This window comes from Hypomesus transpacificus, chromosome 2, assembly GCF_021917145.1.
Source record: "Hypomesus transpacificus isolate Combined female chromosome 2, fHypTra1, whole genome shotgun sequence".
Classification (NCBI taxonomy): Eukaryota; Metazoa; Chordata; class Actinopteri; order Osmeriformes; family Osmeridae; genus Hypomesus; species Hypomesus transpacificus.
The window spans coordinates 5,013,316-5,040,795 of record NC_061061.1 but is presented as its reverse complement, the minus strand read 5'-3'; the positions used below and the strand labels follow the sequence as shown (position 1 = coordinate 5,040,795).

General features: G+C 43.3%; 2 protein-coding genes across 3 annotated transcripts; both read left to right on the top strand.

Moving 5' to 3' along the window:
• Positions 1–12,305: 12,305 nt before the first annotated feature.
• Positions 12,306–16,440, top strand: steap4 (STEAP family member 4). Its single transcript, XM_047037148.1, has 10 exons — positions 12,306–12,880; positions 13,117–13,224; positions 13,351–13,421; positions 13,517–13,604; positions 13,890–14,168; positions 14,248–14,342; positions 14,446–14,556; positions 14,726–14,768; positions 15,012–15,176; positions 15,709–16,440. The coding sequence occupies exons 1-10, from the start codon at positions 12,683–12,685 to the stop codon at positions 15,973–15,975; spliced, it is 1,425 nt and encodes a 474-aa protein (XP_046893104.1). The 5' UTR covers positions 12,306–12,682; the 3' UTR covers positions 15,976–16,440.
• A 73-nt stretch (positions 16,441–16,513) lies between these two features.
• On the top strand, positions 16,514–24,111 carry LOC124478744 (serum amyloid P-component-like). 2 transcript variants are annotated; one of them, XM_047037169.1, is made up of 5 exons: positions 16,514–17,252; positions 17,454–17,511; positions 22,051–22,153; positions 22,302–22,596; positions 23,257–24,111. In XM_047037169.1, the coding sequence occupies exons 2-5, from the start codon at positions 17,454–17,456 to the stop codon at positions 23,365–23,367; spliced, it is 567 nt and encodes a 188-aa protein (XP_046893125.1). In that variant the 5' UTR covers positions 16,514–17,252; the 3' UTR covers positions 23,368–24,111. The 2 variants fall into 2 exon arrangements, with proteins under 2 accessions (XP_046893125.1, XP_046893117.1); XM_047037161.1 differs by having other exon boundaries at positions 23,270–24,109.
• Positions 24,112–27,480: the final 3,369 nt, after the last annotated feature.

The window sequence follows — 27,480 nt, the reverse complement described above, 5'->3', positions numbered from 1 at the left end:
GAGGAAGCGTTGGACGGTTCACGCCTCCGCATCGTCCATTATCAGATGATATTGGACACCTCAAAGGGCATTATCCCACTTACCATGGTCACTTGCCAACAATTTTTTTTACAAACATTAATTTATATTTTAAGGCGTTTTGCAATGCAGTAATAGACCGATGGTTCATCCAATCACCTGCCAACTAATAAATGGAAATTCCAGGTTTTATTCTGAAAGGTTTCTGTCATCAATGAGTGGTTTCAACAGTTGGTTGGTTTTGAAAGCTAACTCCAGCAGCAGTCTTGCATTACTAGGTAAGTCACAAAATAACACACAGCCTAATTAGATCATTTATTTGTCGAGCAAAAGTATAGCAATGCATATTAAACGATTGTATTTTGATCTTGTGCTAATCAAATGTATTTTGATAATTAAGTTAGGCTATAGCTAATTCTAGCACTTTGCTTGACAGCTAGCTCTAGTGGTAGCTAGCACAAGTGGCCTTACAACAATATTTATTATGTTGCTGTAGCAGTCGACATTGCCTGGTTGCTCGTCCACGTTGCAAACATGTATATTTTCTTTTTATGATCTGTCTTGTAGTTCACAGTCCAGAGGATAATGTCCGCCGATCGTGTTCGGCGCACCTGGAGCATGACCCTCTGCCAAAAACTAAATGTCGACAGGAGCACATAGCTTTGACTGCCATCATTGGGGAAATTGTGATTTAACCTTATTTGTTCATGTCATGCCATGGAAACAGTGCTTTAATTTGAAATAATGTTACAATTTACAGAGAGAGGTGTCGTGTTTTTCTTAGTAACATAATCCAAGTTTGTGTTTATTGCACAGGAATGAACGGTTGAAAAGGATATGGTAAGAGCCTGGTAACACCATGGAAACAAACATGGCTTCCTGTTACAGTCCAGTTTCAATCACTTACTGCAGGGGTGTCAAACTCATTTTCACCGAGGGCCACATCAGCATTATGGTTGCCGTCAAAGGGCCAGTTGTAACTACGATGTAACGTCAGTAACGATGTAAAAATATGGTGTTTTTGTTGTAGCTTTTGTGAACATAGGGCCTATTATGCTGCAATTGAACTCCGCCTTTTAATTCTTGGACAATCTGCTGTTTTTCTTGGAGGATAAATTTGCATATTTTTCTCAGTGTTTGGTGACTAAATGCAAGCGCGCATAGCGCAAGAGCAAAACTTTTTTTGCCTTTCATTTGAACGCAGAATAGCTTTTTGAGCTTTATGTAAAATAAACATTGCCGTTTTCCAATTGGTAAAACCTTGTCTAATGAAGGTAAGGTCTTCATCATTTCTGGCTCCAAATTATTGACAAGGGAAGCAGAAACATGCTAGCTTGGCTGAGTACTCTTGCCAAGTTCGAGAGCGATACCAACTTGGGTTGAATGCCCTAGGACCTTGGCTGAAAATGCACATGGGGTAGCCTACGTTCGCAGAACCGGCTGCATTGGAGTGCTGTCATTCAAACCATGCTCGCCTTCACCCAGTTAAACTTTGCGTTTAACACTGATGTGCATACACTGCTTTCTAGAGGCGGGATGTCGTCACTTTGCCGTAACACAATCGAAATGCATGGTGAGAGATGTCGTTTATGGTCAATGCACGCTGTAAAGCAGCGTAGACTTATTTCAATAGCCCATTAAGCTTCCGCGGGCCACATAAAATGACGTGGCGGGCCACATTTGGCCCGCGGGCCTTGAGTTTGACACCTGTGACTTACTGAGTATATAGCCATGTTTTACCTGGTATCGCCTTGGAACGTGTAGTACAAGTTCATACTAAAGGTAACGTTGACAAAGTGGTATTCACTTACAAAGGATATGGTAAGAACCTGGTAACACCATGGAAACAAACACGGCTTCCTTTTAGTCCAGTTTCAGATTACTTACTGAGTAAATAGTCCAAGAACATACCCAGTATCCAAGAACATTTACCATGATAGTAGAGGAAAACTCTTCCCGCGGAGTAGGTATACCAGCCAAGTAAATGAGGCCATCATCGATAAATGTATCTGAAAAGGTATTTTATTGGAAAGTACTATCTAATATTCTCATCAGACGTGAACTGTTACCGACATAAAGGTAACTACAGGGTAATAGTAGAGTATTTTGTTCGTAATTCTGCTGAAGCTTGGCCGTCTTTACCTACTTAGTAGCAGTGGTATTTACCCAATAACACATTATAATTTACCATACATATCTCCCGTAGTTAACAACTTACTACCAGCAGTATTTAAATAGTAATATTTATATGTTTCCAAGTAAATACTAAGTATTGTCTTCTGTCTTTACCTAATTAGGACCAGTGAAAATTACCCAGTAATAACAAGCACTTTAGTAAATAGTTAATGGGTAAAAACTTCGAATTATCTCTGTATTTACCACCTTGGTACCAATCGGTAACACCCAATAAAACACAACATACCCTTTACTTTCTATGTAAATACCTAGTACTTAGGGACTGTAAAAGGAAGGGTTACCCAGTCGTCACCTTCCACTCTACTAACGAGTACAGCTTTAGTTGATTTTGCTTTAAAGAAAATCGTATATTGTCTCTTTTGTGTAGCCTAGAAAATGTTGCACTGAAAAAATATTTGATCTGATATGGCCATTGATGGTATGTGCTTGGCTATGATTTGCATGTAAATCTTTCATGAGAGAAAATTGTTGTAATACGATACAGCAGTGTGCTGAGCTGTAATGAAAAAATGGAAAATGAAATATAGTCCAAAAAATTACTAAATGTAATGAACATGTTTTCAGAAAACCTAAAAAAAAGAGAAAAGTTGTCCTGACTCAATTATTCCCATCTCCTCTACAATATAGCCTATTTCTTTAATACTGGCATTGGCTATAAATTAAAGGGAGTTAGATTAACTAACTAAAGTTCGGGAGGAAGATAGCGCACCAAGACTCCTCCTCCACTCCAATCAAGCAACTCGCAAAAGCACGGAAGAACGCGCACCAACTCCAATCAACTTCATACGCATCAGCCGAGCAAAAGCACGGAAGAATGCGACCAAACTCCCCGTATCAATTATGAGGTTTGTAGAAAGTGTTTTCCGTTGCTCTGATCCTTGTGCTAGCATGTTGTTGTCGCCCTCCCACCCTCCCCTTTTCTCTGCATCTCCCTGTCATCTATCCAGGCTCCCCGGGAGGATCGATCGAGCCGCCGCTCGGCCGTGACCCTTAAGGACTCTCCGCCACACCCCGAGTCCATACCCGGTAACTATACACGCACCATCCACATCACCTCCATCACCATTCCCTGCATCCAATAATCACACTCTTATCCTCCCAGGAACTCAGGCCCAGCTCTGCTACCGGCCTCCACCAGCACCAGGCTCGGCTCTGCTACCACCCTACAATAACCACCCCAGGCTCGGATCTGCTGCCAGCCTTTAGGGATAGCGGTTAGGGAATCGGGCTAGTAATCTGAAGGTCGCCAGTTCGATTCCCGGCCGTGCCAAAAGACGTTGTGTCCTTGGGCAAAGCACTTCACCCTACTTGCCTCGGGGGAATGTCCCTGTTGAAGCCGGCGCGCAGCCCGCTCCGCTGTAGTGGACACGCACCGTTAAGGCCGATTTATGCTACTCTGACTCCGTTACGGACAGACGGACGGAGTCGGATGAATTTGTTGAATTTATAGTACTCCAAAGGGCTGTGGGTGCTGAAAACAATTCACTGCCAGAAGAGTAGGTGCCACTGCACTGCAATGCTAGCTAGGTTATCGAAAAGTCGGAGCAAATTTATAAATTAGTAATTTCATCAATAAAATAAGCTAATTTTCAGCAACTGCACTGCCCATTTCTCGTTCAAATGCTGATTTACATGTACTGTTTAGCTGAAATATGAATTGTAAACTTACAGCAATTGTGGTCAAAGGATTCTGTTCATTTTGTTGGTCACGGCAACCCTGCCCCCACCCCTGACGCAAGCGGTTCTTAATACGGACTAATCACAGCCAAGGGGAATCCGTAAAATGTCGGACGGACGGACGGATAGTCAGGAAAGAATGTGCAAATCGTTTTTCTATTCATTATTCTCTTAGTGTCAGTGTAACTGACAATTCCACAAAAGTCTGTAAATAAAAAAGTACATGGGGAGAGACCTACTAGTAGCTACCATACATATAGCTCTGCCCTCCTGCGTACGTCCGCTCAATTTGGATTTTGCTTCTGTACTAGGTCTGGGAGTTTGGCTCTGAAGTCGGTTTTCAGAAACACATTTTTTGGAGGTCCAATCAGCGAACAGAGGGAGTGGCTGAGAACGATGACACTAAGGTGGTGCACTAGTTTGAGTTATAGTTCAGTAATGGCGGCGGAGAAAGATGCGACCGAAGCTATTCTGCGGTTGTGGCAACGCTGCCGAATATCCATAAGTTAAAGCCGGTGCAAGAACATTCCTTACTGAGTTTTGTTGGTGGCCGTACTGTTGTGGCCCTCCTCCCCACGGGGTTCGGGATAGGATTGATTTTCCAGCTACGGCAGCTAGCTCCGTTACAGCAGTGGTAACAGTTGGCTAAGGTGAACGCTAGCGATTGGTTATGGCAGAGCAGAGTGACACTGGGCAGATCCAATAGTTTTAAACTTCCACAGAGTACCCGCCTTCAAGGACGTTAACGCTTGTCAATGGAGCGATCCCAGACCCTCTGTACAAATTAAATGTACGAGGGTCTGGTTAGGACCAGGCTACCATACATAGGCTTCTCTGAATCTATTTCTACGGCACCAGTCAACGTCTCTTCGTCATCTTAATTATCATCATCATCCTGTGAAGAAAAGCATTCTGTTGGGGGTTGCTGCTATTACAAGTTGAAATAGGTGTAACCGGTGTGAACTGGTGAAACTCACTTGTGGGGCTATTATTGTAGCAAAAGTATTCATGAATGCACAGCACGATTCACGAATGCACAGCACGATTCACGAATGCACAGCAAGATCCACAAATGTGTACCATTGCTAACGGTTACTTACACCTAGACTGTAGGCATGTAAACTAGTTTAGCTTGCTAACGCAAGAGCATAGGTAGAATGTGTGATAATTTAGCCTAGTTTATTGGCAATGGGGCTAACGTTGTTTCATGTTCCTGACTGTGTTTCATTCAAATAAATAACCTGTGTTATTTAAATCAACAATTCACGATGCATGTTTGTCCAGATATTTGTCATGTTATTTTTCAGCAAGATATCTAGAGCTAGCTAACTAAAGCCGAGTAGAATCACGATATGGTTTGGTTGCTAAACCGTAGCTTAACGTTGTACCCACCTAAGTCAATCCAGTTTGCTTCAACAACAGAAGTGGAAACAAGTAATGCTATCATTTCAAATGATATGTAGTCAATCTGTTGAAAACAGTGTTGTGTAGACACAATAGATTTATTTGCGCGTTTTTATTTCAAGTCTACAGCTTCGGTGTTTCAGTGAGTGCTGCTGTTGGCCATGTTGCGTTTTTGCTCCCCAGCTTCACTCTTTGAAAATCAACCAATCAGCGCGCAGCTTATCAAAATATTAATGAGCATACCATAAATGGAGAAAAATTAGGGTTTTTCCCGGGAACATTTCAGAGGATCTATCAGGGGGCATAGAACAGCACCCGGGCCATTTTCAACCCAACCAATGTTACATACCCTATTCGGAGACCTTATGGAAGTGTGAAATACCCCAAAAACCCAGTCAATCGCCCCTTTAATGCTCTGCACATGTCTAAGTATATTTTTTAATGGCCGATCAGGAAACAAATGAAACAGTTGAGAAAGTGATTAAAGGTAACTGGCATTTGGCCACTTCTAACAGATAAGATGTGGTCAAGCTGCTTTGCCCTTATGAGAAAGATGCTAAAATCACACCCAAGGTACATGCTTTGGTTTAGTACTTAAAAAATTTAGATAATTATCCAATCTTATTTTAAAGACCCCTCCTTGAATACCTACTCTCCAATTTGTATTCCCATGTATGAGTTGGCTACGTCTTCATTACCAGTCTCTGTCTTTCCAGATGATTCTTGCACACATCACCCAGATGTTGATGACGAATATGTCTCTGTCGAGGTTGTCACTCGGGTCATGGCTTAATTCCGGACTTTTATTGAACGTGTTGTGCTTTTTTGATTTTATTAAATGCATTTGTTTTTCCATTGAAAAACTCATTACTTCCATCCTTCCTGCCTCTCACCTTCCTTCAATGGCTTTTTGTTAATAAAGTGTAAATACAAAGAAAAGTTTATAACACGTCTTTTCAACAGCCTCTTCAGAGCATCTGAGGAATTTGCTGCGGTTCTGGTTCTTTGGTCCATCCACAATCATGATACAGACATGCAACTGTCCCACGTTTCTTCTGTCATTGGCTAACTCCCCTGCATAACAGCTGTCTAGCTGAAAGATCTCGCATGTGTGTGTGCTTTGGAGTTTTTCTCTGTTGGGCTTACCAAATGGCATGTTGTAAAGATAAGCTTGGTGTTGGCTTGAGTTCATTTGGTAAGGTTCCCCTTTCTGTAGGCAAGGAATGCTGAACACAGTATCATTTTATACAGAATAAAAAGTTATATCTAATTTCTCTCAAGTTTCAAGCTCACTAAGTTTTGCTATTAATAGTTTATTAGATACACACACAAATTGTACATAAGCCATCCTCGCTGTTACGGTCCCCTTCGTCTCAAGGCTGGAGAGCCTAACATTAAGTGCATATGACACTATTCAGGTGCGTGGAGCACTAAAACGGGAGGGGACGGAGCTTAAAGATGTACTTCAATGCAAACACAAAAGCTTAGATAAATTATAACAATTGGCACATATCTTCAGCAGCCAAAACTAAGCTTCAGCAGAGGTGGCAACTGGGTCTATTGATCTTTTTAGATGATCCATCTCCAGTTCATCTAGACAGTTCTCATGGACTGGTACATGGACACAAGGCCTATGGTCAGCATTATTGTCATCGGACTCCCCGTCGATCTCTGGTATGTGCAACTCCTATAGAAACAAAACTTAAGATGTTAACATTTGGACTGTAAAGTCATGCATAATCATGACGGCCCACTTTATTAACTGACATTAAGAGCCTTAAGTGGAGGATCGATTTGTTAATCTTATTAAGTTATTGTATAATGTCAAACATACTCATTCAATACCATACTGTCGTAAGGAAGCACGCGAACATTGGTTACTGTCCTTTCAAGACAAATGGATGCCAGCCACTGTAGAGAGCCTTGAATTAACAGTACATCTTGCCTAGCGGGATTTTAAGAGGCACTTTTAGTTGTTCGGCCACTTAAATTCATTTACTTACTAACTTTAGTCCAGACGTGCAGAGCATTAAAAAGAGAACAAAGAGAAAGTCTAAGGCTGTGTCTACTACCGCGCACTTTATACAGTGCCCTGCAAAACAGTGCACTTACATATTCAGTGCACTCTGTCGCTGATAAGTGCTGTCTCAAATGGAACAATGCTACGTTAAACACTTGGTGGAAGTGACGGACGCAAATCTGCTCGCCACACCCGCAAAACCTGCCAAAATGAACAAACTTCTCCACTCAAGTGGAAAAAGCTGCCGAAAGGGCTCCTCCTTTTCCGCTACGTAGCCAAGATGGCGCCCGTTTAGGGCGAGTAGTGTCCATCGTTGTACACAGTTTTTTTGGACCGTTTGCAGTGCGCCATCCGGGTACTTTCAGTGCACTGAATTATTCTGGTTTTGTGAGTGAAGCGCCCTAAGCACTGAAAGTCAGTGCTCGAAGCGGTAGTAGACACAGCTTTAATGTACATCAGGAAAACATTTTCTGATGATTGAATGCGCCTAGCTTGCTAGCTGATGAAACTCAAGACAACTCTTAAATATTAGCCTTTTTTAAATACAAATTTCCACCGAACTAGTTTTAAAGCTAGATAGACTCATGATCGTGACTCGATCCTAGCTACCTACACACACCATATTCGGCACAGACATTTTCAGGTAGGTTAATAGACCAATTATCACCCTACGTCACACAACTGCCAAGCAGTCTCAAGTGCGCATGTCGGTTGCAAAAGACGAACTTCTCCCCAGTCTATTACACTTGGAGTGTCGATCAGGTAATCATATATCTCTGGCCACTGGATTGCAGGGCTTTATATTAACTTTTTGAGGCTTTTGGCCTTTGGACAAATACATTTACGTTTCACTTGTCTATGCACAAAAGTCACTTGACCCCGATACCCTTAAATAGCCTGACCAAGTGATCGGACAAAACTAGCCTGGCTAACGGAGGTCGCTTTCCCAGGCAAATGACGAATTAAACAGGCTCGGTTAAAGAAATCCGAGATGCTGGCTATCTTCATCAGGCTCGTATCTAAATTGGACAGTCCTCCCTGACGTTTCTGGTGTAGAATGGAGTGAAATACAACATTGTGCACACTGCCAGTGAGCGAGTCTGACTGAGGCTAACGTCAAAACAGTGTAACGAGGATGCAGTCTCACTCAGATTGCCAGTTTAAACAAATCTGAAAAACAATCGGACCAGCTGGCTAAAAGCAGAATTCCCATATCTCTTGAAAGCTGCCCTGCTCGACTTTTTAAATGTAAAATTGACTGTAAAAGTGTAAAATAATTAACTTTGTGACATGACGTGAAGACATGGTTGCCGCTCGACTATGCGGTCTGTACCGGGCGACATTCTCACTCAAATTTTAAGACCTTTGTGACCCAAATCAAAATTCTGATGCGACAGATTAATGGGTAATTGCTTTCTCTTTTAAAGGCTGTCCTCCTCGACCTTTTTGGTCTTTTTAAATGTAACTATTTGTATTTTCCGTGTGGTCCTTTTGCCATAAAAAATGCTATCCTTTCCCGGTTTTCTGCAGCCACATTGCGCGCGCATCCCGAATGTTTACAAACAAATAATTGGTCTATTGGTCTAGCGTTGGTTATCTTGCTAGTGCCACTTCAATGATGTTTGCTCGGTGACGCATAAGCGGAGCTTAAGTTATTTCTTCACAGATAACTAGTGTTACTGATAATATTGTATTTACTGGGCAATATAAGGCCTCTTATGACACCTAGTCCTACTGCTAAACATAAAAATATACTTACCGAAAGCTCTCGAGGTGTCTGCCTTGCATCCCAAGTGCAGCCACGACGAGTCTAACCGCTTGACCCACCCAGCAATGTCAGGTTGCATTAAAAATCACTGGAACTCTATACCGCCAACTGGTGGTATGGAGGCTTTACAGCTACCGAGGCACATATCGTCGCACATGCACACGAGTTGTGGATTTGTGGGATTTGTACCACGGCAGAAGTGTAGAAAAAGTCACATGTAAAAACAGCCAATTGAGAGGTCAGCCTTTGTGCCTACATATTTGGACAATGTTTTACACATACACAAATCTGAGTGCGCATTTGTGGATCGCGGTACGCACTTGTGGATAGTACACATTTGTGGATAGTACACATTTGTGGATAGTACACATTTGTGGATAGTACACATTTGTGGATCTTGCTGTGCATTCGTGACTCTTGCTGTGCATTCGTGAATCTGGCTGTGCATTCGAGAATCTTGCTGTGCATTCGTGAATCTTGCTGTGTATTCGTGAATACTTTTGCTACAATAATAGCCCCATACTCACTCCTCAGGCATTTAATGGGCCGCCCGCGTCAGTAAATAGCTGGCTTTTCTTTGGCATAGTTGGTAGTGGATGCGCTTGAAAGTCGAGAGGTGGCAGATTCGACTCCCCGTGGGGGTGAACATTGGCCAGATACCTCTGACAGAGCTTGCAAGCCCACGTCCGTTACATGTCCGTCACAATGGTGCAGTGACCTTGATCTCACGAGGTTAGCGCCAGCTAACCGCCGGAGTGAGTTTCAGAGGGGTGAATGTAACCGGTGTGAACTGGTGAAATTCACTCCTCAGGTATGTAGTGGGCCACCCGCTTCAATAAATAGCTGGCTTTTCTTTGGCGTAGTTGGTAGTGGTTGCGCTTGGAAGTCGAGGTGGCAGATTCGACTCCCCGTGGGGATGAACATTGGCCAGATACCTCTGACAGAGCTTGCAAGACCACGTCCGTTACATGTCCGTCACATAGGCACCAACTAATTTACTTTGTATCATGTCGAATATGATTAAAACCAAGGTGACGTACAGGCTACGATCACAAACTTTACAAGGCCCAAGCAAAATATGCCTTACCATTCGTAGTATGTTTTTATATTTAATACAACATTGAACAAGCAATTTTATTAAGTCTACCGCTTTTTCCCCTGCAATATTAACGGACAGTGTGATTTAATGTTCAATGTATGGGCTACTGCATTCAAATGAATGCATTGACTTGGCCAGCAATTGCCTCCCATGCCAATTGCCTCCACGATGCTATAGTCATGTAGATTTATTTTTGAATATGTGCTCAGACACGTATTAACACTTCTATCAGTAGTGTTGTGAAGTACGACAACGTTTTTTTGTCGCCAGGTGCCATGGTGAATCCTAATATCGGAGAGCTCCATTGATGTTGGCTTTCAATAGTTCTCAAGCCCACACTCAACTCAGAGTGGACGTACTCCGAGTTGATTTAACAAATTAGAAATGAAAGGAGCTTTTCTGGAACTGAAAAGTCGTAGTTTCCCATTTTTAGGGTAAATCAACTCAGATTTCAGGGTTAGGTTCACAGTTTGTTGAACTCACTTTCTGGAATACCCCCCAGCTCATCCTGCTGTGAGGCCTCAAGTAAACAAGCAAGAAAGATAACTCTGAAACATAAACAACATGGTCAACTTCACAGTAAACAAGAAGGAGACGTCAACAACAGAAAATTGAATCTTCACAGATTTCCAAATACTAATCAATGTTGTGAATTTCTTTCTCAGGTCTTGGGTTGTTGTGTAGAGTTGGGTTTCAGCTGATATGGATTGAGGAACCCTCATTGACATGCACTGGTAGCCAGCAGGGCATGATGGGAAGGAGAGGGTTGCAGGTACTGGTTGCTAAGCAGCAGATTATAGTTATTAACGCAGCGCGTCAGGACCAATCAGAGATATTTAAAAGTGTTTTGGCAATGAAATATTTGCGATCAGGAGTTCGACTTTAACCTGAGGGTGTCACATACAAGAAAGACTAAATTCAGTGCACACACAAGAAAGCATGCCACCGATAAAAAACAAGCCTTAAATGATTAGACATCGGTGGACCTGTGACTGACCTAAACCAAACCACCAGAGACTATTAATGACAGTGCTCTAGGGAGGCTAGGGAGGGGTGCGTCCAGGCAGGAAACAGACTGGCTATATTAAGAGGTGAAACGTGACCTGAGGGAGAGCGTCTGTAGGCCCTAGATTAGCATCTGATTGGTGGGTCTGCCTGTGCACCTCATGAATCAGACAAAAGCGGTCACCTAGTCAAACATAGCCCACACACGTACTGTAAGAGCATGCACATACACAGACATGCACACACACTTTAAACACAACTGCGCTGAACATGTTTGTATTTTAAGGAGCAAAGATGGTTTGTTTGGTAAACAAGTATTGATAATTTAAATTAAAGGGCATTCCACTCCAGTTTGTGTTCACATGACCTACATTAGGTCCAGCATTTAAACACAACGTTCATTGGCTCTCCACTGCAGAATACACTGAAGCAAATCTTGGAAAGTAAAAATATTGTAACTGTGTAACTCGGCAAAAAAAGTTTCGTAAGTTAGAAAAACATGATCAGCCAATGACATTGTTGTCCAGTGTAGACTTCACAATAAAACCTTTAGGTTTCAATTTTTCACTTCAACTTAAAGGTTTCAAGAGTGTGGAAAGATTGTATGAATGAAAATGTTGCTTGACTGGAACAATTACGTCCCAATTTGATACATTTATTAACATTTTCTTAAAGTACTTATTCAACCTTTTGGAATTCCCTGTTTTCTGACCAAAGCAATAAAAAAAATTGCCATGTCCCATCACGACCCCGGCAGGAACCATCCTGTTCCCTCTGTCTGGGGTGATGAAATCCAGATGGAGGGTGTGGGAGGGGGGGTTGTAATGCACATGCACTAGGACAGCAGCTGTAGCACTTTATAGCTAACCTTTCAAATGTAGTTCCTAACCATTTGTTGATCTAACAAGCATGTGGGCAGATGGCTCTTTTTTATTCAAATTTTCTGTGTGTTTCTGAGTGTGTGTGTGTATGAAGACAGTTGCAGATGTGGGTGGGTATAGCACAGATTCTCCAAATCCTGGAAACCCAGAGTGGATTTGGCAGGTCGCCGTGGCATTCCGCTATTGCACAATAGCACACTCCTTCCCAGAACTGCATGTCCTCTCAAACACTGGCTCATTGCAACAGAGGGGGAGCACACACACACGCATGCACAAACACTTCCTCTTCTTCTTAACCTGAAAGACTCCCCCCCCACCCATTTTAATGGGCTCAAATACTTGCCGACAGTGAGAAGAGAGAGAGAGACACACACAAGTTCCAGAGACGCAGGACATCTTCAGACCTCTGGAAAAACTACAGGAGACCTGCAGGAGCTGACAGGACTTTGAGGGCTATCATTTGGGAACTCAAGACATGTCATTTTGGGACTAACCAAGCTTTGCTTTTAAGATTCAGTCCCACCTGAATTTCCCTGTCAGACTGTCGAGTGTCAACAATAACAGTTGCAGATATCTGCCCTGTCTGTCTCTCTGAAGACATCACACCTGCCAGCATGCACATGGAGAAGACCGAGTGTGTGTCACTGTCTCCGCTGGGCCACCCGACCCCCTCTGAACGTGAGCTGGTGTGCATCTTTGGGACGGGGGACCTGGGCCGTTCTCTGGGCCAACGTCTGCTCCAGGCAGGCTACAGGGTGGTGTTTGGTAGCAGGAGACCCCACAGCTGCGGCCCTCTGCCCCAAGGAGCACAGGTACCTGTCTGTCTGCCTGTTGGTCTTCCTGGCTGTCTGCCTTACTGTTGATCTGTCTCTGCCTGTCTGCTGCTGCCTATTTGTCAACCTGTCTGTATGTTTGTCCTGAATGCCTGACTGTCTGTCTGTCTGTTCTGTCTGTTTACTTGATTGTCTGTGTCTGCCTGTTTGCATGTCTGTCGGCCACTGGTTTTGTACTTTGTATTTATGTCGACATTGTTCCGATATACTTACAGGTTAAGGGTCATGCAGCAGCTGCCCAGTCAGCCCAGCTGGTCTTCATAGCTGTCCACAGAGAACACTATGACTTCCTGGAGTCTTTGGGAGAACAGCTAACGGGGAAGGTCAGCCCTCAATATCCTCATGTCCTCCTCATGAATATTCATTGACTGAAAACCTCATTATATTGATGAAGATAATCTTTTTTTAAATCTGGTTATCTGATGATTGATATCCTGATTGGATGGCAGGTGTTGGTGGATGTCAGTAACAACCAGAAGAAGGACCTATACCCCGAGGCTAACGCTGAGTACCTGCAGAGGTGCCGAATAAACCAGTGTTTTAACTAAAGAACGGTGTGCAGAGTAAAGTCTGCTGACTGAGAGTGTGTGTGTATGTGTTGACGTATCTCACCAGACTGGTCCCTGGAGCTTCTGTGGTCAAAGGCTTTAACACCCTGTCTGCTTGGTCTCTGCAGAATGGATCCACGGACGCCAACAGACAGGTAGCACACACGCGGTGTACACACACACACACAAACACAGATCCAGTAAAATTATTGGGGAAAGTGAAAACACATAGGAACATTTTTAGACCACCATTAGCAAATGTATCACACACACATGGATCACATACACATGGATCAAACACATACATACATTGCTAGTTTCCCACTAAAATTAGAACCCCTAATTCAGTTCAAAAGGGGTTCTAGAAACTGTGCATGTGTGTTCCAGAAGTATACAGTAATTGCGTAGTTGATGCCCAGCGTCTGTCTGTGTGTTGTCAGGTGTTAGTGTGTGGGGACAGTGCGGCGGCCAAGCAGGGCGTGGTGGAGCTAGCCACCAGGCTGGGCCTCAGCTCACTGGACCGGGGCTACCTTTCCTCAGCCAGGGAGCTGGAAGACATCCCCCTGCAGCTGTTCCCTCAGTGGAGGCTTCCCCTGCGCCTGGCCATCGGCTTCACCGCCTCCTTCTTCTTCTACCTGCTCACCAGAGATGTCATCTACACATACGCCACCCAGGGCAAAGACGTCTCCTTCAGAATCATGGTCTCCCTGGCCAACAAGGTACCATGCAGCTACATTCTGATTTAGCTGACTGTTTTCCAACTTGGTATATAATCCATGTGTGTGTGTGTGCGAGCAGGTGTTCCCCATCGTGTCTCTGATCATGCTGTCTCTGTGTTACCTGCCTGGTGTTCTGGCAGGGTTCCTACAGCTCTACAGAGGGACCAAATACAGGTCAGACACCTGCTGGATGCTCTGTATTGACAGGCTGTAGGCCAGAGGGGAGGGTCTCTTTTCAGACAGGGTATTGTTTAGAAAGTCTGTGATGTATTTGCAGGCAATTCCCTGATTGGCTGGATCACTGGATGTTGTGCAGGAAGCAGCTGGGTCTGCTGGCATTGTGCTTTGCCTTCCTGCATGCCATTTATACCCTGATCATACCCATTCGGTAAGTGATGTTCACACAGGTCAGGCAAACTGGCACACAGTCATATTGGGGATAGTATAGCTCAGTGGTGGAGCATTTTAATGCAGATAAAGAGGTTGCAGGTTCAATTCCCACCCTTCAACATTGCTTTGGTTGAAAATGTCTGCTAAATTAACACATTGTTTTTCAGGTATTATGTGAGATTCTGGATTGGTGCAAATATTGTCACCCAGGTAGGTACATCCCTTGAACTGAGACTCAGCATGGTCATCATGGAAACACACTACTCGTGTCTTGTCAACAAAACAGCATGACTGCATATATACTGTGTGAATAACATTGATGAACACTGTCATTGTAGACAGGAGGGAAGGCAAAAAACGTTTTTGTTTCTCTCTCCCCCCCCCCTTTATCTCTCCCTCTATCTCTCTCTTTCTTTATTTATCTCATTCACTCCCTCTCTTTCTCTTTCTCAGTTAAAGGAGAACAGGACAAGTGAGTTTGACACTACTGTGGCATGGCGTTCTGACTCCTACTACTCCCTTGGAATTCTGGGACTTGGCCTGTTCGTGTTGTTAGGGATAACATCCCTCCCATCAGTTAGCAACGCCCTCAGCTGGAGAGAGTTCAGCTTCATACAGGTGTGTGTATACGTATATGTATGTGTGTGTGTATGTGCATGTGTGAGAAATTGCTTACTTTTTAGAGTTTGTTTTTCACAGTCTGTGGATGTGTAGGAGAGTATATCACCATCACCACAGGGAACACACTCATTCATAAATGTAACTTGGTCACATCAAGCTCATTTTCTAATTCATTCACTCTCCCTCCTCCCTCACCACCAGCCCCCCTCCCTATCGTCTCCCCCAAATTGGAGCTGTGCTGTAAATGTTAAGTTATTCATTAGCTGTAATTTAGGAAGCATACATTGAGTAAGGCCAGGAACTGTGTGTGCGTTTGCAAACAAGTGTGTGTCTGAGAGGGTGTGTTTGTGTGTGTTAATTTAGGTCAAATTATCGTCTTTGCAAAGGTCAGACTGTCTCCTATCTGATCATTATGTGTTACATGGCAATCACGTTTTGTGCCATTGTGTGTAAGTGTGTTTGTGTATGTGTGTGTGTGGACGCAAGTGTGACACCCAAAATACTCACACCTCCATCTCCTCCCCTGCAGTCCAAGTTGGGCCACCTGACCTTGCTGCTCTGCACAGCCCACACCTACCTGTATGGCTGGGACAGGTTCCTGCGTTCCTCCTCCTACAGGTGGTGGACCCCTCCAGGCTACATGCTGTGTCTGGTGCTGCCCACCATGGTGCTGTTGCTCAAGTTGCTGCTCATCAGCCCCTGTGTGGAGCGCAGCCTCAGTCGCATAAGGCAGGGCTGGGAGAGGCGGCAGTCTGGGGGGCCGGCAGGGGCCGTAGGGAAGCCCCTGTTGCTTTAGAAGACCCCCACGCACAGATGGTCACACAGCTCTTACTGCATGCACACAAGTCTGTCTTGGTGGTTTTGGCTGATAGCTCTAAGAGTTGTCAGGTCAAAGACTCAGATCTGCTGCTGAGTGTGCTGTACTGTATATTGGGAAATAATTTCCTCTTTTGTCTTCAAAAGGAAACACATTTGAACTTTGAAATTTAAGCAGCTCCAAAATGTACTGATCATTTGACAATGCAAATATTGCTAAACCAAGTCAATTCTAAAAAGCCCCTAACTAATTTCACCTTGGGTCACACAGAACACAGCAGCGGCAAATATTTTATTTTTCTTTGTTGAAAGCATGCTTGAACTTATATTACCCATCCGCCTTCCGGTCTGTCTCAGCACTTATCAAAGTGAATCACACCATATCTCTTTTCATTTTATAATTTGCTTTTTAAAATGTTCTTGAAATAAACAGTATTGAAGACAATTAATTCATTCTGGTTTTCTGTGCCCACCTCACCCTTACCATGTATCACAGCTAATCACACCATTTCCCTTCATAGAGACAAAAAGTCCTATTTAATTTGTCACGTCAGACCAATCTCAAGGGCTGGCCAGAAATGTTGCTGTTATTTCAAGAAAGCTTCACTCGTTCTCACTAATGTAAATGGTGTTTGATGATACTGAAGCCAAAAGCCTCTCACATGAAAGCTCTTCTGTCAAAAGACAGATGTTGTCTGTGGATGGAACCCTACTGGTAGGACAGGAATGTAGGGGGGCCATGCAGGGAGAGACTCAGGTTTTAGCCTAACGCCCACATAATGCCCACAAACTCAGCTGTGTGTGTGGTGCTATCTGGCAGAAAGGATACCAATAACTATTGGACAATGTTGTAACCTTTGAGTAATCTGTGGCACAATACTTTCCTTTTGGATTAATAATGTTTCATTTTATCTAAACTATTTTATCTTATTCAACAGGTCTGGGAGAGGTTCTGCATGTGTTAGAGCAACCTGTTGTCTGAGGGCCTGATCTTGACAGGTTTTGTCAGACGTCTTTGACAGGAAGGAGAAGGATGTGGGGCTGCTTTGCTCAATACTGGAGAGAAAGAAGGAAGTGACCAGATTAATGAGGAACACTTGTGAAGTTTTGTACACTCATGAACAAACATTCACATGCACCACACATTCAACAATACACACCCATGCTGACACAGACACACACACAGATAATAAATTAGAGTTTAAATTTGAACGACCCACTCTCACATAATTTCCAGACGAGAACACATTCGGCAAGGTAGGAACGAGACATAATATTCTTGTGATCTTCTCTCACTACTGTTAAACAACGTCTTGATACAAGAAAACTTGGATAATCTGAACAACATGGCACCGTTTTCTACGGTTTTCAGATGTTTGCATCATGTAAAGTGAAATAAATGTATTAAAATATTTTGTGAAATATATTAGATTAAAACATTTTTTTTCTATACTGTAGATGAAGAAGCTTATTCTTACACTTCTGATGTTCTCATCCGGCTATTCTGAGCCTCGAGGTATTACTATGTTTCTATCTATTATACCATGGTCTGGGTGAACCGCTCATCTCACATCCCATTTGCTATTCACCTCGCTAGTCAATATACTTCAGACAGGCTGCGGCCAACACGACAGTAACCGCTATTGGCCGATTATTTTATTCGTAACAATCTTTATTTGATTTGGGGACAATGACATGGCTGGATAGCTGGCTAGTCTTGTTGTTAAACATACTGTCAAATTATAATGACTGTTTGGAGAATATGTCAACTTTGAGTCGATCATCTCACATCCATTTGCTGTTCAACTCGCTACACAGGCTGCGGCCGTAGCCTAGACTAGTACTAGGCTATGGCCGATAGCTACTTTGTTAGTGAAAATCTTGACATTGATTTGGGGACAATGACATAGCTGGCCAGCTAGATAGTCTTCTTGTCAAACATACTGTAAAATTATATTTACAGTTTGTCAACTGTACACAATGTTATTGCCTTTGAATCTTGCTAGCATAACGTTAGCTTTCAGGCTTATTAGCTCTTATTAGCTCTTATTAGCTCAGCCAAGGGAAAGCCAGTGTTGGTTCAATGCCGGTTCTACTGCCGGCTGTGTAGCCGAGCGCATTTTCACAAGAGCAACTGCACGGGTTCAAGTGACGACACAGCTATTTCATGATTGGCCAGACTCACACAAGACAACTTGGATACGTGTTTTGTATATTCTGACACCTTCAGTTTCACCAATGCTCAAATCCGGACCAAACAGTTGAATTGAATAAAAAATGTATGGAAGAAAGGGTTTTACTCCGCCTCTTCACTAACGGAAAGACTACGTTTAATTATAAATAGAGTAAAGTGAGCGAACAGCGCTTAATCGGCCGTGACCGACGTCGATGCAGCAAACCATGAGAAGCTGAAATGTCCGACTTCATTGAGCCGTTTTCAACTCCTCCCCGACTGCAAGCGGCCACTCTCGCCGGTCATTTCATGCAGCCGCAGTCCATGTAGAACGCACCTATTGTCTTCCCCACTAATCAGATGATGCCACTTTTTGCAGAACTTACAGGCCATCCACTCCTCAACTCTCTATGGATCTTCTTTGTCACTCCACAACTGCTGCACAAATTTTCTGTTTTCTCAGTTTTCTTCCTCTTTTCAGGTTGTTTCCCCTTCCCTGGCCCCTTAGCTCTGTTTTGGACTTAGTCAAAGGTGAGGTAACTACCTGGAGGCTTCGATCTTTTCACCTTGCTGGTAGAGGGGCGTGCACGGCAAGGCGATGTGATCAGCTCATCAAAACTTGTTTTGACCTCGACTATGTTGCTGGGATCTGGAGGCATCATATCAGCTGTGTGGATAGGCTCAGATGTTGAAGGAACAGCTATAGTGTCCAGGGGTCTCATTTATAAAGCTTGCGTACAAAACGGGGCTGAAATGTGCGTACGCTACTTTCCACGCAAAGGTTGTGATTTATAAAAAACTAACTTGATGGGAGAATGTGCGGTCCTCCATGCAAACTCTGACCCTCCCTTCGCACATTTTGGAAGTTGTCATGCGCCATGATTCACCGTAAGAACAATCGCATGCCAGGGTCATTAATATATTGGATTAGCATTCATAAGGTGCTTTGCATTGACCATTTATGGTTAAAAATGGGTGTGATCAGGGCGGGGTAAAATGCAGATTCATGTACGCACACTTGTGGGTAATCTGTGATTTATAAATGGAACATTGCTTACAAGTTTTATAAATTGGATTTGTTTTTGGCGTACGCCATTTTAGGCTTTTGAACGTACGTACACTTTTAGTAAGAATCCTACTCACAGTTTTATAAATGAGACCCCAGGGTGGTAAACACATCTAGGTCAACTGTTGCTGACACATCCAGGTTGAGATCAAGGGGGGTGTCCAACTGTGGAATAAAGACATGTTCCATCTCTTCAGTGTCAGTGCTGTTAGTTGCAGGAGGTTCCTCTCAGTCAGTTGTCAGACTTGGAGCAAACAGACACTTGTCAATGTGAGCTGGGTCCAGAGGATGGATTCCGCTGCCCCTAAATCCAGCTCTGGCATTCTCGGATGTTGCTGCACTTCTCCATGCCTTCGATAGAGTGCCAAGAAACAGGGACTTCTGCAGCTTCAGCCCACCATTCTCCCGGGTAAAGACACGGCCCTCTAGGTTCCAGTTATGTTTCAGGCTTCGGAAAAAGGCCCTGTCTGCTGGCTGTAGAATGTGTGTTGTGTATAGGAAAGCAAATGACATGCACATTATTTTGTTTCATTAGCTCTAAGAATTCCAAATTGAAAACATGAGAGCTGTGTCCATCCAATAATAGTACATGTGGACGGGGGTCGTCTTTTTGGGAGAGAAGCAATAAATTGCTTCCCCCAGTCGAAAAACGCCTCTTTGTTTATCCACCCCGTCTCAGTTGCTTTGACCAGAGTGTTGATGGGAGGCCCGTAGCACCACGCAGGGTGCAAATGTTTTGCTTAGAAGATCACCATGAGTGGACCGTATTCTCCAGCTGCGTTGAGACTTGCTAATAGGGTGGTGGTCTCCCCTCGCTCATTCGCAGTGACCTGAAAGCAGGGCGAGCCTACTGGCGACACCACCCTCGATAATACAAAATGATCCTGTAAACCAGTCTCATCACAGTTCCACAGATGAGAAGGAACATCTTGAATGCCAAGGTCAGTGATGACATCCTCATAGGTCTTAAACCATTGGCTGACAACTATCGGGTTGAAACAAGCAGCCTGAGCTGCAGAGAGGGCCTCTGGCTTCCTCAGGCCAAGACGGCAATGCCTCTTCATGAAGGCCTTGAACCAATAGTGGCCTGCCTGACCTTTGCCCTCAGAGAAGCCTGTTAGTCCATTTGCCTGTGCAAACTGAAATGCAAGCTTCTAGATTTCTAGCTTCCTCATGGGAAAACCTCGTCTTGCTAGGTTTTCGATAATATCTGCTGAATTTGCCTCCTCCTGCTCTGATAGAACTGGCTTTCTTTGGAGGGTGGATTTTGGGACAGTCCAGGCCCTGGCAAGATAACCGAGATTAGGTCTGTTGCCTGCCCTTTCCAGTTCTCTGTACTCCTGCAATGCTCCATTCATTCTGTTCTCTTTCCACATGTTGTACTTGCCCTTTACTTTTCCCTGTTTGTTCACTCTCCCTTGCACTTCACTCTCCCTTGGTCTGTCTGTCTCTTTCCTGAGTGCCATTCTATTCTGCAAAATGAATTAGTTTCATAAATGAGAATAGTTTGTAGATTAGGCAAAGTCCAGAAGAGTCTACACCTACATACATTAACAGTAGGCTAAGTTTACTGCTTGATAGCTCACTTAACATGTGCCGTGACTACCACACAAGGCTTAAATATGCTTTTACTTCAATGTTATAACAACATGGCCTTTTTTATTACACATTTTTCAGGATATTATTGACATTAAATAATCTGACCCAAATTACAAGGCCCACTACACACAGGTCTGACGGTTAGCAACCTTAGCCTCTAATTCCTTGTGCAAAAAATTGCCTAGGATACATCACTTAGGTTCTGTGTTGTTATAAATGTGACTTTTTCACTTTTAATCAGGTTATTTATGACTAAACTATTGACACATTTCATACCCTAAAAATGTTGTCCCAAATTACCTGAAACATGCTGTCCCAATTTACCACACCATGTTTGGTAATTTGGGACACCAAGAATTTTTAAAAATTGTATTTTCTTGTTTTATTACAGTATTGCATCACACATATTTTCTCAACATTGGTGTCCACATTAAATTAAGCATATACATTTTACAGCCTTGTATTAAAATCCACCTAAAGCACATGTCATTTTTCTCACCTCTTGACTTTCGGGGTCAACAAGGAACGAATCGTTAGTTTCCTCTTGCTACAGCCTATACAGGTCACGTGAAAAATGATCCAAAGACTCGTAGAAAGACCGAGTCGGGAAAGGAACGAATCGTTCGTTTCCTCTAGCTACAGAGCCTATGCAGGTCACGTGAAAAATGATCCAAAGACTCGTAGAAAGACCTAGTCGGGAAATGAACGAATCACTCGTTGAGAGGACTCGTTACTCCCGAGTCCTTATAAGGATTTGTTCAAAATGAACGAATCGTTCACGAACGACACATCATGTGACTTTGGTTATATGCTTCCTAAGTAAGCAATGTATTAGCACCCCTAACTTTACCATAGCCTTTTCAAGGCAAAAGTCAAATGCTTTTTCCTTATGCTGTCCCAAAGTACCTGATGTCCCAATATACCTCAATTCACCCTATGGTATGGCTTCAAAATTTACAATGAGGAAGCTAACAAGTAACCCTAGCAGGTAGCAGCATTGCTACGAGTATTATTCTAGGTTGCTAGGTAACAGAAGCTAACAAAAGCTGGCTAGCTTCCGTTTCGGAAAAATAACTCTGGTGGGAGCGTCGGAAATATTTTGAACTCACGCATCTAAGGGTTAAGTATACTGAAAACAGACACATCTACCAGGTTTAATGTCTGAGCTTGAAACAAACAATAAAAACTGTGACTAACTCCATCTCTGGCTTGTCTAGACCTATCAGGTAAAGTGTTCACTTTTCCTCTGGAGACCAACACTGCACACGTGAGACTGACAACGTCCAAAGAGACTTTCACCTCCATGACCGTGTGTTTCAGGTGGGCTTTTTTACATTGATAGGTGGGATTCTTTAAGAAACATCAAATACACACTCAACATCCACATATTGTTGCAGTAGCATTAATAGTGAAGGGTATGAATACCTCCCTCTCCATCCTCCTCTCCCTCCATCTCCTACACCTACAGGTTCTTCACAGACCTTTCCCGGAACCATGCCCTCTTCTCCATGGCCACGCGCTCCAGCGACAATGCCTTCCTGGTCTTCAAGAGTGCAGCTGATGGCCGGATCCTTCACTATGTCCAGAACAAAGAGGCCCGGTTTGACGGGCTTGGCTTATTCTCCAACATCTGGCAACCATTCTGCTCCACCTGGGCCTCTGACAGCGGGCTGGTCCAGCTGTGGTTGAATGGCAAGCCGAGCTCCCGCAAGTTCACAGAGTCAGCTCCACTCGAAGGGACTCCCATAGTGGTCTTGGGACAGGTAAGGTTGAAATATACTTCACGCTAAGTACGTGTAGGCATACGCTGATGGGCTGCATTTGTTTGGTGGGTATTTTGAGTACGTCTCTGGCCATTAAATGTACACATATGCAAGGTGCAATGCCAACGAAAATCGTGGGGCAGTATGCCAAAGATTCTCTGACCTGCTGCGAGATAAAAATAGCAAAGAGCAAAGAAGTAGAGGTACACAACATTTTTAAGAGCAAAAATGCTGGTTCGCAATCAGTATTTGTCAACGTATTTAGTCACAAAATGTTTTGCTGCTGACCTGCCTCCTACTGGACACAGCTTTCAATGTTGACATAAAGAACGCAGTGGAGTATGCAAACAATGCCACACGTGAAGCATTCGCGTCTGTATATAGGTACACAAACAAAACTGCTGTATATTTCGGCCTGTAGTCTGCAACTGCTGTCTGCAGTTAATTTTCTCCAGGAAAATCATTCATATGAGTTGGACAGTCATTTCCATGTCTTGTGCCATCGTCCAAGCTCAGACAGAGGTCTCAACACACACTAAAGCTCAGTCTAACTACAGTAACTATACGTTTGTCAATCTGTAGATTATTTATAAATAATCTAGATATTCTCAATAAAGCATCAATGAAATGGCTAAATTACTGTCAACCAACCCTGACCAGTACCACCTCTTAGGAGCAGGATTCCCATGGCAGTGGTTTTGCAGCCGACCAGTCTTTCGTGGGGATGATTTCCAACGTTCACATGTGGGACTACGTCCTCTCGCACTGTGAGATTCAACAATTTTCCAGCGAAATGAGCTTCACCCCTGGGAACGTGATCAACTGGAGAGCCTTGGAGTACCAGGTGTCTGGGAAGGTTCTGGTGGAGGACAAACACCAGAGCTGTTCCAATTAATGAACCCTGATCTGGTACTGAGTCACACTGCAGCCTCAAATCACTTGTCATATTTTTACATGCGTAAACACCAATTGTTTCATTCAGTTGTGCGTCTCTGCTACCAGTGGATTCTGTTTGGCAGGACTAATATAATCTGGTTATGGGTGTCAGAACTCCTTTTGTGTGTGAAATTAAACATGATGAGAAACATGATTGTGAGGCTGCTTGTTTCACAGTATTTTGCAACTTAAAACTATCCCATAGCTACCCACTGATGCCTCAGTGCCTATATCAGTATCCAGTCACTCCCCACTGCTAGCCTGGCTCTGCCGACCACGTACTTCCGTTCATTTGGATTTTGCTTCTGTATTCGGTCTGGCCGTTCAGTAGGTAAGTCAGATTTTGCAGGTTACTTTGTAACCGGCCAATCAGCGAACAGAGGGAGTGGCTGAGAACAATGACGTTGATGTTGTGCGCTAGTTTGTGTTGTAGTTCCGTAATGGCGGTGGAGAAAGATGCAAGCCAAGCCATTCAGTCCGTTGTTGCAACACAGCCGAATATCCAACAGCCAAAGCTGGAGCAAGAACAAGTTTTGCTGAGTTTTGTTGGTGGCCATGATGTTGTGGCCTTCCTGTGGTTCGGGAAAAGTTTGATTTTCGAGCTACGGCAGCTAGCTCTGTTACAGTAGTGGTGAAGGAATTGGCTAAGGCGAACGCTAGCTGTTATGGCAGATCAGGCAGATCAGAGTGGCTCTGGGCAGATCCAATAGTTTTAAACTTCAACAGAGTACCCGCCTACAAAAAAGTCAACGCTTGTCAATGGAGCAAGGCCAGACTCTCTGTACAAATGAAATGTACGAGAGTCTGGTTAGGACCAGGCTACCCCACTGTACCCTGCAGCATGAAATGGGCCCAAATCATCATCTGCTGTAACAAAAATTAGACCAACTCTTGGTGCAAGAGTGAGTGAGAGACTGTAGATCATCTGTGTAGATAATGTTGTCAGAAGCTGGATAATACGGTGTCTCTGATATCCAGCTTGAGGCAAGTGACACTGCATAGTTAACTCTGCTAGCACCAGAATGTCAGTGTGTGTGTGTCTGTGAGAGAGAGAGAGCCCGATGATCCAAAAAGTTAGTTGATGTACGCTTTTTGGGGGTCTTTGCCATGTAATGAGGCATATTTCTGACTGTGTGTGCATTTCACCTTGATAGTTTAAAAACACAGATGTCTTTGGTATGCCATGACAACTTTTATTTATAATTAAACTTATAGTATAAAATATGTTTATAATTCCATCGAGCCATGACAAGTGATTTCATGTATTTCCATATATAAGAAGAAATAATCAGAAATTGATAAGATCAATGGGCCTTATTCTCGAACATTTTCTTAAGTTTCTTCTGAATTGTTTCTTACGGGCTTCAGAAAAACAACGTAAGAAAAAGACATCCGCCTAATTCACGAACGCTTCAAAATGTGTTCCTACGCAGCAGAAGTTTTCTGAGCTGTGCTCCCCGGGAAGAGTTGTCTTATTCTTAAGAATTCTTAAGAATTCGAAATTTGGATATCAAGAATTCATTAGTTAAATGATAAAACGGTTTGCCATAGTCTGTTGATTTGAACGCATTCACCAACGATTTTTCATAACTTCATTAACACCTCAAACACGGAGAGTTTTCTTAAAGGAGACATGAAATGCTGTTTTTGGATGCTTTTATATAGGCCTTAGTGGTTCCCTAATACTGTATCTGAAGTCTCTTTCCCGAAATTCAGCCATGGTGCAGAATTATAGCCACTACAAGTAGTCCCACAATGAGCTTTCCTCAGAACGTGCTGTTTTGGTGTCTGTAGCTTTAAGGCCGAATCCCAATACTCCCCCTTACCCCTTACCCCTTCCCCTTAACTTACCCCTTCCCCTTGGCCCTCGAAAGTAAGGGGTAAGGGCTACATAGCCCTAGGAAATGGGACGCCATTTGGTTACAGGTACGTCATCTAGCACGTATCGATATCTCCAAAGCAAGTAGCGTTATGCACTGATATTAAACGAAATTCGCTGCTAATGGAGTTTACTTAGAACTGTAGACATGCTAGGCAAAGAAATGCGGGACTGTTGTGCAATTCAGAACTGTAACATTAACGTACCAAACTAGCGATTTTTAGAAACGTTTCAATTAGGAAAATGGTTGCAAATATATATGTTCATGACTGTATATAACACAAAACAACAACAAGACTGTCATAATTTTTTTAATCAATTAATTAAGCCGATAATATAACATTTGTCGGACTCTCTGGATGATTTGGTCGCCATTGTTGCCGGTCGCGCAGTTTTCACATAGCCCTAGGTTTCAAGTAAGCTCCCGATCTTACTTGGTTTTAAGGGGTGTATAGCCCTTAGTCTTAGCCCTTCCCCTAGCTCCAAAAGAGTATTGGGACACCACTAGCTCTCACGGGAACGCGCAAAACTAAGGGGAAGGGGGAAGGGATAAGGGGGAGTATTGGGATTCGGCCTAAATGCTACTGAGGAGGAGAGGGGCGTCAACATGCGCTAATGTTTACAACGGATGTATCGCAATGGCTCGTAGCCCCCGTTTCTGTAAGATGCCTCGAATTTAGCCATTCTCATCTGATCACCCTGGTTTGTAGTGATGGGAAGTTCGGTTCTTTTTACTGATTCGGTTCTTTGAATCTCGTTCAGTAAAATGAACGAATCTTTTTTCGAGTCATTTGTTCATTTCAGTGGGGGGGGGGGGGGGGGGGGGGGGGGGGGGGGTTGGGGGCTATACGTCCTGAGGAAGAATACAAACTTGTGTTTGCAGGATCGCTGCAGTGCATAAACAAGGAGGAAATAAAAGAACAGTATCCAGCACAAGCAGAATATTTCGAGAAGCTGGCATCACAAATTATAGTCGAACCTTCACACTTGCAGCCAATCTAGGGCAGCAGGCACAGTGTTATCTGGAGGAAATTGTGGAATTTGAAGTTCACTCAGAGATCGAGCGTTTCTGTGAGGCTACAAGTGGACAGGACTGGAGCGACGGCTGTCGCTAGGGCCATGTTCTCTTTCCTCACGGCATTATCTTTTGAACCCCTTTACTTTCACTAATCACGTCCTTATTTACACTGGGACATATCTTAATCAGTAATATCCAGTTTGATTGTTATTCAATGTTCTCAAATTTATTTTATTACAATTCTAAAAGCTTGGCTACAGTTGTATGTATGTGGTGAAGGGGACCTGTGAGTATGTTCAGGTCTGCCGTGGGTACATGGATGTCGAATGTCCACTCTGTGGAGTGACGGTGGGTTTTCCCCTATAACATCGTTAGGGTTTTCCCACTGTGTCCAGTGTGTCCACACCACTTGGCCATAACGCTGCATAGTCTCATTATTATCGTTCTAAGCATTGTGTTCCTTAACGGGATATTTTAAATTTTGTGTTAGTTGTCACACCCTTTAAAGGGTGTGAAAGGAGGGATTCCAAGAAAACTTTAAAATATCCTGTCCGAATTAACAGTTTCTTTCTACATGTATTGACTCTTTTAATGTTCTGTTTAACAGATTGACTGATCGTACGATATGGTCGTCACACCCTTTAGAGGGTGTGAAAGGAGGGTGAGTTCTAGTGAAAAAAAAAAAAAAAAAAAAAAAAAATTATATATATCTTCCTGTAATCTGACTGACTGTTTCTTATTGCTCATCTGAACTAACCTCCATTGTTTGCTCACACAGGTTCATAATATTTTAAATTTGTGTAGTCACACCCTTTAAAGGGTGTGAAAGGAGGGATCCATGAAAACTTTAAAAATATTAAATTTTGACTGTTTTGATGACCATATGCGCATGTTTAACCTAGTTATCGACTGATTTTGCATTTTAACATCTAGTTTGACTGTATTTTGGTTCATTGCTTAAGTGTTTTACGCATGTTTAACCTAGTTAACAACTGATTTGCCTTTACTGCCAGACTGGTATATTTTAAATTTGTGTTGTCACACCCTTTAG

Coding starts and splice junctions, on each gene's coding strand:
- LOC124478744 (XM_047037161.1), top strand. CDS start 17,454: ATGAAGAAGCTTATTCTTACACTTCTGATGTTCTCATCCGGCTATTCT. Junction 22,154..22,301: donor TCCATGACCGTGTGTTTCAG/GTGGGCTTTTTT, acceptor CTACACCTACAG/GTTCTTCACAGACCTTTCCC. Junction 22,597..23,269: donor CCATAGTGGTCTTGGGACAG/GTAAGGTTGAAA, acceptor ACCACCTCTTAG/GAGCAGGATTCCCATGGCAG.
- steap4 (XM_047037148.1), top strand. CDS start 12,683: ATGCACATGGAGAAGACCGAGTGTGTGTCACTGTCTCCGCTGGGCCAC. Junction 13,225..13,350: donor GAGAACAGCTAACGGGGAAG/GTCAGCCCTCAA, acceptor ATTGGATGGCAG/GTGTTGGTGGATGTCAGTAA. Junction 13,605..13,889: donor CCACGGACGCCAACAGACAG/GTAGCACACACG, acceptor GTGTGTTGTCAG/GTGTTAGTGTGTGGGGACAG.